The sequence below is a fragment of the Ovis aries genome, chromosome 5 (genome assembly GCF_016772045.2).
Source record: "Ovis aries strain OAR_USU_Benz2616 breed Rambouillet chromosome 5, ARS-UI_Ramb_v3.0, whole genome shotgun sequence".
NCBI lineage: Eukaryota > Metazoa > Chordata > Mammalia > Artiodactyla > Bovidae > Ovis > Ovis aries.
In genome coordinates this window covers 1,496,090-1,511,428 of record NC_056058.1, presented here as the reverse complement: position 1 = coordinate 1,511,428, position 15,339 = coordinate 1,496,090, and the positions used below count along the sequence as shown (strand labels likewise).

At 42.9% G+C, this 15,339-nt stretch overlaps 1 protein-coding gene across 2 annotated transcripts in view; it reads left to right on the top strand.

The window, feature by feature from the left end:
• Positions 1–15,339, top strand: part of RUFY1 (RUN and FYVE domain containing 1) — a 66,023-nt gene that overhangs the window by 31,737 nt on the left and 18,947 nt on the right. For both annotated transcript variants that reach the window (XM_015095732.3, XM_015095731.3), the window contains exons 8-11: positions 2,729–2,798; positions 6,645–6,746; positions 7,604–7,720; positions 8,098–8,265. In XM_015095732.3, the coding sequence (XP_014951218.2) occupies positions 2,729–2,798; positions 6,645–6,746; positions 7,604–7,720; positions 8,098–8,265 (457 nt within the window). The remainder of the gene's footprint in view (positions 1–2,728; positions 2,799–6,644; positions 6,747–7,603; positions 7,721–8,097; positions 8,266–15,339) is intronic.

Genomic DNA, 15,339 nt, shown 5'->3' with positions numbered 1-15,339 from the left:
CAGCACTTTCACAGCATCATCTGTCAGGATTTGAAATAGCTCAACTGGAATTCCATCACCTCCACTAGCTTTGTTCGTAGTGATGCTTCCTAAGGCCCACTTGACTTCACATTCCAGGATGTCCGGCTCTAGATGAGTGATCACACCATCATGATTATCTGGGTCGTGAAAATCTTTTTTGTACAGTTCTTCTGTGTATTCTTGCCACCTCTTCTTAATATTTTCTGCTTCTATTAGGTCCCTACCATTTATGTCCTTTATTCAGCCCATCTTTGTATGAAATATTCCCTTGGTATCTCTTTAATTTTCTTGAAGAGATCTCTAGTCTTTCCCATTCTATTGTTTTCCTCTATTTCTTTGCATCGATCGCTGAGGAAGGCTTTCTTATCTCTCCTTGCTGTTCTTTGGAACTCTGCATTCAGATGGGTATATCTTTCCTTTTCTCCTTTGCTTTTCGCTTCTCTTCTTTTCACAGCTATTTGTAAGGCCTCTTCAGACATCCATTTTGCTTTTTTGCATTTCTTTTCCATGGGGATGTTCTTGATTCCTGTCTCCTGTACAGTGTCATGAACCTCTGTCCATAGTTCATCAGGCACTCTGTCTATCAGATCTAGTCCCTTAAATCTATTTCTCACTTCCACTGTATAACCATAAGGGATTTGATTTAGATCATACCTGAATGGTCTAGTGGTTTTCTCCACTGTCTTCAATTTAAGTCTGAATTTGGCAATAAGGAGTTCATGGTCTGAGCCACGGTTAGCTCCCAGTCTTGTTTTTGCTGACTGCATAGAGCTTCTCCATCTTTGGCTGCAAAGAATATAATCAATCTGATATTGGTGTTGACTATCTGCTGATGTCCATGTGTAGAGTCTTCTCTTGTGTTGTTGGAAGAGGGTGTTTGCTATGACCAGTGCATTCTCTTGGCAGATCTCTATTAGCCTTTGCCCTGCTTCATTCCGTACTCCAAGGCCAAATTTGCCTGTTACTCCAGGTATCTCTTGACTTCCTACTTTTGCATTCCAGTCCCCTATAATGAAAAGGACATCTTTTTTGGTTGTTAGTTCTAGAAGGTCTTGTAGGTCTTCTTAGAACTGTTCAACTTCAGCTTCTTCAGCATTACTGGTCGGGGCATATACTTGGATTACTGTGACATTTAATGGTTTGCCTTGGAAACGAACAGAGATCATTCTGTTGTTTTTGAGATTGCATCCAAGCACTGCATTTCGGACTCTTTTGTTGACTATGATGGCTACTCCATTTCTTCTAAGGGATTCCTGCCCACAGTAGTAGATAAAATGGTCATCTGAGTTAAATTCACCCATTCCAGTCCATTTTAGTTTGCTGATTCCTAGAATGTTGATGTTCACTCTTACCATCTCCTGTTTGACCACTTCCAATTTGCCTTGATTCATGGACCTGACATTCCAGGTTCCTATGCAGTATTTGCTCTTTACAGCATCGAACCTTGCTTCTATCACCAGTCACATCCACAGCTGGGAGTTGTTTTTGCTTTGGCTCCATCCCTTCATTCTTTCTGGAGTTATTTCTCCACTGATCTCCAGTAGCATATTGGGCACCTATTGACCTGGGGAGTTCGTCTTTCAGTGTCCTATCATTTTGCCTTTTCATACTGTTCATGGGGTTCTCAAGGCAAGAATACTGAAGTGGTTTGCCATTCCCTTCTCTAGTGAGGATATTCTCCTCTTGAGGATATATCTTTTTTGGCAATTTATGTTTTCTAAGATTTGTTCTAAGATTTATGTTTGGAAATTTATGTTTCCTAAGAAAAAATAGCAATCTTGTTGATACTTTGTGAGTTATATAGTCAGTACAGAACTGAAAATGCCATACTCTTTAAACTTGTAATTCCTTCCATATCTTTTGTTTTGTGCCTTTTCATTTTGTGTCAATTTGTATTTTTATCTTTCTCCCACCTGATTCTTGAACCTTGGTTCACTAGCCGTGAAAGATTTGTTTCTTGGTACACATCCCCATCACAAAAAACATCAGTTTTTGGTAGTAGGATCTGTTGCCTAAAAGTGTAGGTTCTAGAGGCAGACTTCCTGGGTTCATAGGGGTATGAACTTAGTTTTTCAATGTAAATTTATGGTTTCCTCATCTGTAATATAGATTAACAATAAAATTTGCCTCACAGAATTGTGGGGACAATTACATAAGTTGATGCATTTAAAATGCTTAAACCAAAAGAGAGCCTCAAAAGAGAGCCATCATCCAAAAAGAAAATTACTGCTATTATTGTTGTAGCTATTGGTGTTGTTTATGAAGTCTACACTAGCTTTTTGTATATTTTTCAGCATGAAAGTAGAGCATGTTACTTGAAGAGTATGTGAAAAATGGGACAAAGTATAAAAAGATTTAAAAATCAACTTTGAGCCTACTACCCAAAAGTACCAATATCTTGGTATGAATATTACTTTAGATGGATGACTGCCAGGGCATTTTGGTTCCCATCTATTGCGTTGGGAGAAACTCTTGTTTTCTTTCCAGTTGGCTAAAAAACAAATGGGCAGCATGGTTGGGGAAGAAAACATTGAAAATTTTTCAGTTAATATACATATATATTTAGAATCCTCATCTATGAGTTAATTGGAAACCCTTTGACTCTCCATTTCATACAGGAAATCTGGAAATCTCTATTCTCATTGTTTAAAAATTGGGAAGACAACCTTCATCGGTTCACATTTACTTAATATTTTGTGTTTTACAGCTGCACAGTTGGGGATCTTCAAACCAAGATAGATGGCTTGGAAAAGACTAATTCAAAGCTTCAAGAAGAGGTTTGTAACTTCCTGAAATGCTTAAACGAGAATGACCCAAGGCTAAGAGAATTGGTATGGTTGGTATATCTCACCAGAGCTGCTCACTGGCAGGAATGGGAAGTGCTAACCTTGGGTGGAGCTGCAGACAGGACAGGCGCTCTCAGAATTTCTCATCCTCGGAATGTCTATGTTCTGCCCTGGCCAGGACTCGCATGAGCCAGTGCAGCTGACTGCAAGCCAGCTCTCGGTGACTTAGGCTTCGTCACGCCACAGTGGCCCAGTAGGAGACAAGTGCAGGCCCTCTTGTGAACATGCTTTCTCTTCCTCTTCTGCCACGTGTGCTGTGATGAGTGTGTCTCCCTGTTGTCGGAAGGCGCAGGCTCTGCCATGGGGTGGAAGTACCCTTACCCGCCCCTTTGGTGGTTCAGCCTCGCTGGCACATGGAGCCCGTCTCCCCACAGTGTGGTCTTTCTCTGCTTTCTCACTAGGAAGAGAGAGAATGAAGGGCCAGGAAGAAGGAGGGCTGAGGCCGAGGAAGAGGCTTGCTGCCCGCGCCCGGCCGTCCGCTCGGTGGACACAGCTCGCCTCCTGCTAGCAGGAGGGGTGCGCGCCCGCAGGTAGCGGTCCCGGGCTGCTCGGGCCCCCCAGCTCTCACTGGGAGGGAGGCGCTGCGAGAGCGGCCGGAGGACGGCCGCCCATGGCGTGGGGCAGCTCACGGCCGGGAGGAGTCGCAGAGCACGCCTGTTAGTGAGGACTCCAGTGTAAGGCTCACTGCAGACTTCCTACACTCTTCTCAGGGCCATGACCGAACAGCTTTCAGGAGAGGAGCTCAGATTTGTGAGAGGAGGCGAAGTTCAGAGATGAGCGTCACAGGAGAGACTTCATCGCATTTAGGACTGGAGCACTCAGATTCCTCTGGGGATGGAGTGGGCCTTTGGGCCTCACTTCCTCATCTCCAAATTGGGTGATAATTCATGCCTTTCCGTAGTGCTGTATAGATTACATTAGGTTAATACCACATAAACGTGCCTTGCCTGACACGTGGCATGCAGAGGCACTCAGAGAGACCTTAGCTGATTTTAGAACAAGCAGATTCACTCTTTCCCAGATGAGGTGGCATGCTTTGTTTTTTGTTGTTGTTGTTTTAGGGTTTTTTAAATCATTTTTATTGAAGTGTAGTTGGTTTATAATGGTATGTTAGTTTCAGGTGTACAGCGAAGTGAATTAGTTATATAAATACACACACCCACTCTTTGGATTCTTTCCCCGTATAGACCATTGCATAGTATTGAGTAGAGTTCCCTGTGCTATGCTGCCGCTAAGTCGCTTCAGTCGTGTCCAACTCTGTGCGACCCCATAGAGGGCAGCCCACCAGGCTCCCCGGTCCCTGGGATTCTCCAGGCAAGAACACTGGAGTGGGTTGCCATTTCCTTCTCCAATGCATGAAAGTGAAAAGTGAAAGTGAAGTCGCTCAGTCTGTCCAACTCTTAGCGACCCCATGGCCTGCAGCCCACCAGGCTCTTCCGTCCGTGGGATTTTCCAGGCAAGAGTACTGGAGTGGGGTGCCACTGCCTTCCCTGGTGCTATACAGTAGGTCCTTATTAGTTAACTATTTTATATATGGCAGTGTGCATATGTTAGTCTCAGTCTTCCAGTTTACCCCTTTCCTCCCCCTTTTACCCCTGGGAACCATAAGTTTGTTTTCTACATCTGTAACCCTTTCCATTTTCTATATAAGTTCATTTGTACCTGTTTTTCAGTTTCCACATATAAACCGTATCATGTGATGTTTGCCTTTCTCTGTCTGACTTACCTCACTCGATATGACAGTCTCTAGGTCCATCCATGTTTCTGCAAGTTGGCACCATTTCATTCTTTTCTTTTCCATTGTGTACATGTCCCGCACCTTCTTTATCCCTCCTCTCCTGCTGCACATCCAGGCTGCCTCGGTGTCCCGGCTCTTGTCAGTGCTGCAGTGAACACTGGGTCCATGAACCTCGCGTTCTGGATTTCTCTGCTGCACGCCCAGGCGTGGCATTGCAGGGTCACGGCAGCTCTAGGAGTGGTTTTTTAAGGAACCTCCACACTGTCCTCCACAGTGGCCGCACAGTTTGCATTCCCACCAACAGTGTAAGGCGGCTTCCTTTTATCCACACCCTCCCTGGTATTTACGGTCTGTAGGTTTTTTACGATGGCCATTCTGACCTGTAGTTTTGATTTGCATTTCTCTAATAACTAGTGATGTTAAGCATCTTTTCATGTGCTCTTTGGCCATCTGTATGTCTTTGGAGAAATGTCTGTTTACATCTTCTACCAATTTGTTGATTGGATTTTTTTTTTTTTTTTAATACTGAGCTGCATGAGTTGTTTGTATATTTTGGAGATTAATCCCTTATCAGTTACTTTGTTTGCGAATATTTTATCCCACTCTGAGGGGAGTTGGCACACTTTGAATGAAGGTCTAATTTAGCTTTTGAAACTGAACAACTGGGTTATTTTTTCTTCAAAAGCAAACAGTTGTAATAGAAAATGTGCTTTAGAGAAAAGTACACCTCTCACTCAGGGCGTGCTCTCTGTGTCCTCAGAGAGTAGGACTGGAATTACCATATGGTTTTTGCCTGCTTCTTCCCTTGTAGCAACTAGCACCTCCTTTCAAGCCTTACAGTTTTTAGCTTGGGCACAGAAGTTACGTTTAGAAACCTCAGTCCTGGCTTCTGAGTCCGAGTGGACCTAGATGCATTGACCAAGAGAAGGCTTCAGGGCCCCCCGTTCGTGAATGACGCTAAGAGCACAGCCACACGCTGGGGGCACACGTCTTGCTTCTTTTTCCTTACCCAGCCTCACCTTCTCTCTCGAGGCTGGTTCAGAGGCTGGATAAGGCCAAGCTGGTTGGGGTTCACTACTTGTGAATGTAGGCACCCATGAAGGCACCTGCTCCTATATACTTTTCCCTAAACTATGTTAACTCATTCAAGGCAAGGAAGATGTTTTCCTCAGGCACATCTTTAGTGGTTTGGTTGTAATTATACTCCCACATTCATCAATTATCTCTCTAGTGAGAAGATATACTTTTGCTCATTGGCTAGAAAAACTAAAAAGAATGGCGGGGAGGGGGCAGGAAACCCATAATCCCTTGGCTAAATGACAGCTCTTTTTAACACTTGGCATATAGCATCCCCATCGTGTCCTAAGTTTTGTTTGTTTGTTTGCTTTTGATTTTCTTCTTAAGCATTTTTAAGTTTTGGGGTTTTGTTTTGTTTTGTTTTAGGCCGTGCCATGTGGCACGTGGGGTGTTAGTTCCCCAATGAGGGATCAAAACCGTGTCCCCTTCATTGGGAGCACCAAGTCTTTACCCCCACCAGGGAGGTCCGTTGTTGTTGTTGTTGTTGTTGTTAAACTAGTCATGAGAACATACTCTATAACCTTCTTTATTTTATTATATCATAAATATGTTCTCAAGTCATTAAAAGTTTTTATAAATATTTTAATAACTACTTGTTTCTTTTTTTGCTGTCACTGTGATTTGTTAAACCATTTCTAGTATTGGATGTTCAGGCTGTTTCTAATATTTTGTGTCCATAAATCTTTGCCCATGTGAAATAGATGGTATATTGTCATTTTTGTGAAAAAGTATCTGGGAAGGGCAGACATCACTGGGGCAAGGGTGGGAGAGAGATTTTGCTGTCTGTTTTTTTATCTTTGGAATTTTGTGACTGTATTACCTAATTCAAGACAAGGATTAAAAAACAAAATTCACATATGTGAAAATGCATTGTCAATTTTGAGGGTGCTAAATGTTAGCTTTTAATTTGAGCAGTAAGATTCATTTTGATGTTAAGAAATATAAAAATCTTTCTTAATCAGCTTTCAGCCGCAACAGACCGAATTTGTTCACTCCAAGAAGAACAGCAACAATTAAGAGAACAAAATGAATTAATTCGTGAGAAAAGTGAAAAAAGCGTAGAGGTGAGAAATGGGCCTTGTAGGCACTCAGTCATGTCCATCACAGACCTCAAGCTTGAAACGTGCTAAGATGCTCTGTTTCAAAGATGCCTTGGTACCCTCATGTCACTCTCAGGCCACCTGGACCACTTGGGGTTTCCCAAGTCCCTCTAGGCCTTTGTAAGTGAAAGTTACTGTTCCCTCCTCAGCTCCTCTTGTGCGCCCAGGCCCCTGTGGTGCCGCCCCGGTGCCTAGCAGTGGTCCTGGGCCCTTCTCCTGTGTTCTCATCACTCGTCGCGTCTCCCTCCACTATAGAAGCCATTTGCTGTTTTGTAGAACTGCTGACTTGCAGCTGTCTCACCCAGTGACTAGAGGGTAGAGACTGTATCTGATTCATCTCGAAATTTACCCAGTGCCAAAAATTATGCTAGCTAAATATTGAATGGGGACCTTTCCCACTCAGAACAACTTTTCTGTTTTAAGGAAAATTAAATAGTTTCTGAGCCCACCTTTTCAAAAATCTATTAGTTTGCTTTCATCCTTCAAGTTCAGACACATTAAAATATCTTTAAAATTTTAACTTTTCTCTATTATTATTTTAAAAAATAGAAATTAGAAATTATGCTACTTTTTGAAACATATATTTGGTATATTTTAGCAACTTACTGACCAGAGATGTATTAATATATCTTTTGTTACCTGAACGTGATTGACCAGAGTGTTTCATTACTCACTTACATAACAAATCGCCAGTCACAGGCATTAGTTTCTGCAATAATTCCCCAGCCAATAATGCGTTAAAATACTTTGTACTTGGCCAACCCAGTAGTTAGCTTGCTTTGTAAACAAACCATTCCTCTGGTGCTCTTGTTTGGTCACAGATAACAAAACAAGATACAAAAGTTGAGCTGGAGACTTACAAGCAGACTCGGCAAGGTCTGGATGAAATGTACAACGATGTGTGGAAGCAGCTGAAGCAGGAGAGGAAAGCCCGCCTGGTGAGTGTGTCGGGAAGATTTCCCAGTTCATTCCCTGTGAGCTAACTTCTATCAGCACTTTGCAGACACCTGGTTCAGCCTTCTTTAAAATGAATTAGTTTTATGGAAATAAGGCTCTTAACGTGTTAAAAAAAATATTCCTGGAGTATTCCTCATTGCCACCTACCTACTTTCTGTTGACTTGATGCTGAGCCGGTGTTCATTGTAAAATGAGAAAAGGGGTAAAATTAAATCTAGTTATGCTCCAGACAGACTTGTCTGCATCTCCCTAACCTATTCTGACCTTCGTATTTTCAGCACGGCCCAAAATACAGTATCAGTTAAGTTCATTTCTCGGACCTACTTTAATAATATTCTCCTTATTAATATCCTTTAAGGAACTAGAAAAAGAACTGGAGTTACAAATTGGAATGAAAACCGAAATGGAGATTGCAATGAAGCTGCTAGAAAAGGACACCCATGAAAAGCAGGACACTCTAGTCGCCCTGCGCCAGCAGCTGGAGGAAGTCAAGGCCATTAACTTACAGATGTTTCACAAAGTCCAGGTGGGAATTGGCTTTGTGTCCACATCACACAAAGCCCTGACACAGTGGGCATGGATTCCGTCTTCCAAGTTTGGGCAAGTGACAGTTTGACTTAATGTCGGCCATAACTCGCAAGGCTCATGATACCTGCTTTGGCATCGCCAAACGCCTGTGTGCAGAGTCAGCACAGCATAGCTGGCTTCCAAGGCCCACCCCCACGTCCCTCTAGCGCTGCTAGAATTCTGCTTCACACTCTTTGTCCCTCTGGGCTCCGGATGCAGGAGGTGGCGTCAACACTTGGCTCCCTGGTTGGAGCACTAGAAAGAAACATCCCGCCTGTTTTCTTGTTTCCTTTTACCCCCCACCCCACTCCCATCCTCTTTTCCGTAGCCCAGCATTCGAAAGCGTTTATCTCTTCATTTGTACTTATCACTCTAAAACGTGCACCATTCGGAGATACAAATTTTAGTTTCCATCAGTGGTATTGTGCTGTGGCGCTCTTTTTCCTTCTTCTGCCTCAGTGTGACATTCATCTGCGTACTTGTCTGGTGTTGGCTTCTTAATACACTTTAGCTCCCCAGTGTGTGTACCGACTGCACTTTCTTGCCCAGTGACGGACAGACGGTCTTCCTTTGCTATGCTAGCACAAGCCACACCCTGGCAAGTAGCGTACCCATCTCCCTTTGAAACCTGGGAGAATCTCTCTGGCAGACATAATCGTAGTGTCCTCCCAGCCAGACGCTTCTTTCTTCCTTTGTGTTCCTGGTTTGCACAAGTCCAGCCACACTGCTTTGCAGAAGGGCTGCACCAACGCACACTCCCTCCAGCTGTGCCATGTGGCACCTGTATTGTGAGTGAGTGTACAATTGTTTTACTATTCATTTCTCAGTCTCGTGAGCTTGAGCATCCTTTCATGTGGCAGTTAGCCATTTATGTTTCCTCTCTGTGGCTTACCTGTTCATATTTTTTGTCCTTTATTTCTTTTGTGTTTTCTCTTTTTCTTGTTGATGAGTAGTAATGTATAGTGTAAATATTAGTCCTTTACCGGTCTACAGATTGTAAGTATCTTCTCCTAGTCATCTACTATCCTTAAGTCCCTGGTTTTGATGTAGTCTAATGGGTTGATTTTTCACATATGGTTAGCACTTTGGGGGCTTCCATGATAGCTTAGTTGGTAAAGAATCCACCTGCAATGCAGGAGACCCTGGTTCTATTCCTGGGTCCGGAAGATCCACTGGAGAAGGGATAGGCTATCCACTTCAGTATTCTTGGGCTTCCCTTGGGGCTCAGCTGGTAAAGAATCGGCCTGAAATGCAGGAGACCTGAGTTGGGAAGATCCCCTGGAGAAGGAAACGGCTACCCACTGCAGTACTCTGGCCTGGAGAGTTTCACGGACCGTATAGTCCGTGCAGTCACAAAGAGTCAGACACAACTGAGTGACTTGCACTCTCACGTTCTTTGTTTGCACTTCGGAAGTTTCGTATTAGAAACTTCCTCATGCCTAGGTGCCAGAGATAGTCCACGCGAGTTGTCTCAACCTTTCACGTTAGGTTTGTACTGTTATCAAGGGTTAGCCTTTGTATATGGCATTACCCAGGGATCCCGTGTTCTTTTTGTCCATCTAGTAAACTGCTTCAAGTTCACTTACTGGCGTGTGGTGCCGCCTTCATCATGTGTCAAGTTCCGTGCAAATAAATGGAACTGTCTCTGAGGTCTCTGTTCTGCTTGACGGTCTGTTTATTTTGATTGCCACAGCTTTGTAGTGGGTTTTAATGTCTGGTTGGTTCTGTTAGTGTGCTCTAGCTGCTGTGATAGAACACCACAAACTGAGTGGCTTACCAAGAATTTGCCACCTCACAGTGCTGGAGGCCAGAGGTTTCAGCGTCAGGTATTGGCGGGGTGGTTTCCTCTGAGGGTGTAAGAACGTCAGTCCCAGCCGTCTCTCCTAGCTTCTGGTGGTTGCTGTCAATTTCAGGGGCTCCTTCACTTGAAGGAGTTACCACCGCATCTCTGCCTTCCTCTCCACACAGCATTTTCCCTGTGTGTGCAGGCCTGTCCGCGTCTCCCCTTTGTATAAGGACACCGGTCGTATTGTATAGGGAGCCCACCCAACCCCATTGTGACTTCATCTTGATCAATTATGTCTGCAGTTAGTGACCCTGCTTCCAAATGAGGTCCTGGGTCACACTGAGGGTTAGGACTTCAACATAACAGGTTTGGGAGGGACGTGACTCAGCCTATAATGTTGGTCAGGCCTGCCCATGTTTCCCCGTTTTCTCTCTTCATTTTCCAGTTGACTTATCTATTTATAAATGTTTGTTCTTTTTTATCTTCTTTTAAATTGAAGTGTAGTTAATTCACGATGTTGTGTTAGTTTCCGGTGTAAAATGATTCTTTTCCAGATTCTTTTCTATTTTAGGTTATTATAAATTATCGAATATAGTTCCCTGTGCTATGCAGTAGGTCTTTATCTGTTTTATATATAGTGATATATATCTGTTAACCATAAATTTCTAATGCAGCCCTCCCTACCCCTTTCCCCTTTGGTAACCGTAAGTTTTTTCTCCAAGTCTGACTCTGTTTCTGTGTTGTAAATAAGTTCATTTGTGTCCTTCTTTTAGATTCCACACATAAGTGGTAGGATATCTGTCTTTGGCTGGCTGACTTCACTTAGAGTGATGATCTCCAGGTCCATCCATATATATTCCTACAGATGGCATTATTTCTTTCTCATGACGGCTCTGTGGGGCTTCCCTGGTGACTTAGTGGTAAAGAATCCACCTGCCAATGCAGGAGACTCAGGTCTGATGCCTGGGTCAGGAAGATCCCTGGAGAAGGAAATGGCTACCCACTCCAGTATTCTTGCCTGGGAAGTCCCATGGACAGAGGAGCCTGGCGGGCTGCAGCCCATGGGGATGCAAGACAGTCAGACACGACTTAGCAACTAAACAACAGCAATATTCCATTGTATGTGCGTCTGTATGCACTATATGTATATATATACACACACACACACCGTATCTTCTTTATCCATTCATCTGTCGATAGATATTTAGGTTGCTTCCACGCCGTGGCTATTGTAAATAGTGCTGCAGTGAACATGTATCTTTTTTAATTAGACCGTTCATCTTTTCTAGATACATGCCCAGGAATGGAATTGCTGGGTCTTATAGTAGCTCTGTTTTTAGTTTTTTAAGGAATCTCCGTATTGTTTTCCAGCGTCTGTACTGATTTGCATTCCCAGCAGCAGTGCAGGTGGTGGCCTTTTCTCCACACCCTCCCCAGTGCATTATTTGTAGACTTCCCGGTGATGCCCGTTTTGACTGGTGTGAGGTAATGCTCCACTGTAGTGTTCATTTGCATTTCTCTATAATTAGCCACGTTGAGCATCTTTTCATGCGCCTGTTGGCCATCTGTATGTCTTTCAGAGAAATGTCTGATTAGGTTTTCTGCCCATTTTTTGATTGCGTTGTTTGGTTTTTTGATATTAAGCTATGTAAGTTTTTCGTATATCAAGAAGAGATAAGAAGGCTTTCTTCAATAAACAATGCAAAGAAATAGGGGAAGACAACAGAATGGGAAAGATTAAAGAACTCTTCAAGAAGATTGGAGATATCAAGGGAATATTTCATGCAAGGATAGGTACGATAAAGGACAGAAACAGAGCCAGAAGAGGTTAAGAAGAGGTGGCAGGGATACACAGAAGAACTACACAAAAAAGATCTTCATGACCAGGATAACCATGATGGTATGGTCACTAACCTAAAGCCAGACACCCTGGAGTATGAAGTCAAGTGGGCCTTAGCACTACAAACAAAGCTAGTGGAGGTGGTGGAATTCCAGCTGAGCTATTTATTTAAAATCCTAAAAGATGATGCTGTGAAAGTGTTGTACTCAATATGTCAACATTGGCCACAAGACTGGAAAAGGTCAGTTTTCATTCCAATCTCAAAGAAGGACAATGCCAAATAATGTTCAAACTAACAGTCAGTTGTGCTCATCTCACAAGCTAGTAAGATTATGCTCAAAATCCATGAAGCCAGGCTTCAGCAGTACATGAATCAAGAACTTCCAGATGTACAAGCCAGGTTTAGAAAAAACAGAGGAACCACAGATCAAATTGCCAACATTCATTGGGTCATAGAGAAAGCAAGGAAATTCCAGAGAAACATCCACTTCTGCTTTATTGACTACGCCAAAGACTTTGATTTTGTAGGTCACAACAAACTGGAAACTTCTTAAAGAGCTGGGAATAGCAGAATACCTTACATGCCTCCTGACAAATCTGTATGCAGGTCAAGAAGCCACAGTTAGAACCTGACGTGAAATAACTGCTTCCAAATTGGGAAACGAGTACAACAAGGCTATGTATGGTCACTTTGTTTATTTAACTTCTATGTAGAGTACATCTTGGAAAATGCTAGGGGTTGGATGAATCACAAGCTGGAGTCAAGATTTCCACGAGAAATATCAACAGCCTCAGATAGGGAGATGATACCACTCTAATGCAGAAAGTGAAGAGGAACTAAAGAGCCTCTTGATGAAAGTGAAAGAGAGTGAAAAAGCTGGCTTAAAACTCAGCATTCAGCCACAGGTACACATGTGTCCCCCCATCCTGAGCCCCCTTTCCTGTGGCTGATTCATGTCAATGTATGGCAAAAGCCACCACAATATTGTAAAGTAATTAGCCTCCAATTAAAATAAACAAGTTAATTTTTTAAAAAAACTCAGTATTCAAAAACAAAGATCATGGCATCCAGGCCCATCACTTCATGGCAAATAGATGGGAAAACAGTGGAAACAGTGACAGATTTTATTTTCTTGGGCTCCAAAATCACCACAGATAGTGACTGCAGCCATGAAATTAAAAAGATGCTTGCTTCTTGAAAGGAAAACTGTGACAAACCTAGACAGCATATTAAAAAGCAAAGACATCGCTTTGCCAACAAAAGTCCATATAGTCAAGGTTCTGGTCTTCCAGTAGTCATGTACGGATGTGAGAGTTGGACCATAAAGACGACTGAGTGCCAAAGAATTGATGCTTTCAAACTGTGATGATAGAGAAGACTCTTGAGAGTCCCTTGGACTGCAAGGAGATCAAACCAGTGAATCCTAAAGGAAATCAACCCTGACTATTCACTGGAAGAACACTGGATCCCTAGGTAATGCCATATACAAAAGTTAACTCTTGATACATTACACACCTAAATGTGAGAGGCTGAGTAAGCTAGTGTGGAATATCTTTGTCACCTAAGCATGAGAATGTTTCTAAAACAGAACCTCCAAAGTGCAAACCATATGTGAAAAATCAACACATTAGACTATATCAAAACGAGGGACTTAAGGATAGTAGATGACTAGAAGATACTTACCATCTGTAGACCAGTAAAGGACTAATATTTAGACTATCGTGGAATTACTACTCATCAACAAGGGAAAGATAGGAAATCCAAAAGAAAAAGGGGCAAAAAATATGAACAGGCAAGCCACAAAGAGGAAACATAAATGTTGGAGCTGAAGCTCCAGTACTGTGGCCACCTGATGTGGAGAGCCAGCTCACTGGAAAAGATCCTGATGATGAGAAAGATTGAAGGCAAAAAGAGAAGGGGGCAGCAGAGAAAGAGATGGTGAGATAGCATCACTGACTCAGTGGACGTGAATCTGAGCAAAGTCCGGGAGACAGTGAAGGACAGGGAAGCCTGGCATGCTGCAGTCCATGGGGTCACAAAGAGTCGGACACGACTTAGGGACTGAACAACAACTATAACGCTGGCTGTTGGTGTATTTTCAAAATCCCTCTGTTGGTCACATCATTAGCAAATATTTTCTCCCATTCCATAGGTGGTCTTTTCATTTTGTTTATGGTTTCCTTTGCTGTGCAAAAGCTTATAAGTTTAATTAAGGTCACATTTTGGTTCCATTACTCTAAGAGATGGATCCCAAAAAATATTGCTGCAATTTATGTCAGTGTTCTGCCTGTGTTTTCCAGTGTTATACCTTGATCTTTAATCCATTTTGAGTTTATCTTTGTATATAGTGTTAGAAAATGTTTTATTCTCATTCTTTTACACGTAGCTGGGCACTTTCCCAGCACCGCTTATTGAGGCGACAGTTCTTTTCTCCATTTTCTCGCCTCCTTTGCTGTAGACTAATTGACCATAAGTGCGTGGGTTTATTTCTGAGCTTTCTCTCCTGTTCCACTGATCTCTCTCTGGTTTTGTGCCATGCTGCTTTGGTTCCTGTAACTTTGTAGTGTAGTCTGATTCTTGATAAATATTTTAGAATAAGGTATAAACTTCCTTTTTCAAAACTCCAGCTGGATTTCCTAAGTGGGAATTACATTGAATTCAAAGCTTACGCTTCTTTTGTCCTTTTTATTCCGTAAGAGTTGCATTTTCTCCAGGTGAGCTCCTTGATTCTGTCTAGTTCTTGCTGGCAGCGAGGTTGTTTCCTTATTTTGGCTGCATCTTTGAGTGAGGTCTTACTAATATAGAGAAGTGCTTTTGTGCTTTATAGGTTGACCTTGCATTTGACGACCTTGCCCACCACCTGGTTCTGATAGTTAAGTCTATTGATCTTGTTGGTTGTGATTAATCATACTGTAGGCAAATAAAGACAGTTTAGTCTCTTCACTCTCAAGTCTTGTGCCCATTATTTTTTGTCTCTCTTCCCACCGGCCTCCATGACTACATTAAATAGTAACAGAAATAGCAGACTTGTGATTCTGATCTTAAAGGTAATGCATGTAAAACTGTCTCCATCAGGCCTTCCCTGGTGGCTCAGTGGTAGAGAATCCGCCTGCCCTACCAAAAGGGAAAGCAGGGGAGGGACAAATTAGCAAGTTGAGATTAACATATATACACTTGAGTTCAGTTTAGTCGCTCAGTCATGTCCGACTCTTTGCGACCCCATGAGTCACAGCACGCCAGGCCTCCCTGTCCATCACCAACTCCCGGAGTTCACTCAGACTCATGTCCATCGAGTCAGTGATGCCATCCAGCCATCTCATCCTCTGTCATCCCCTTCTCCTCCTGCCCCCAATCCCTCCAATAGATAAACATCAAGGATCTACTGGATAGCACAGGGAGCTATACT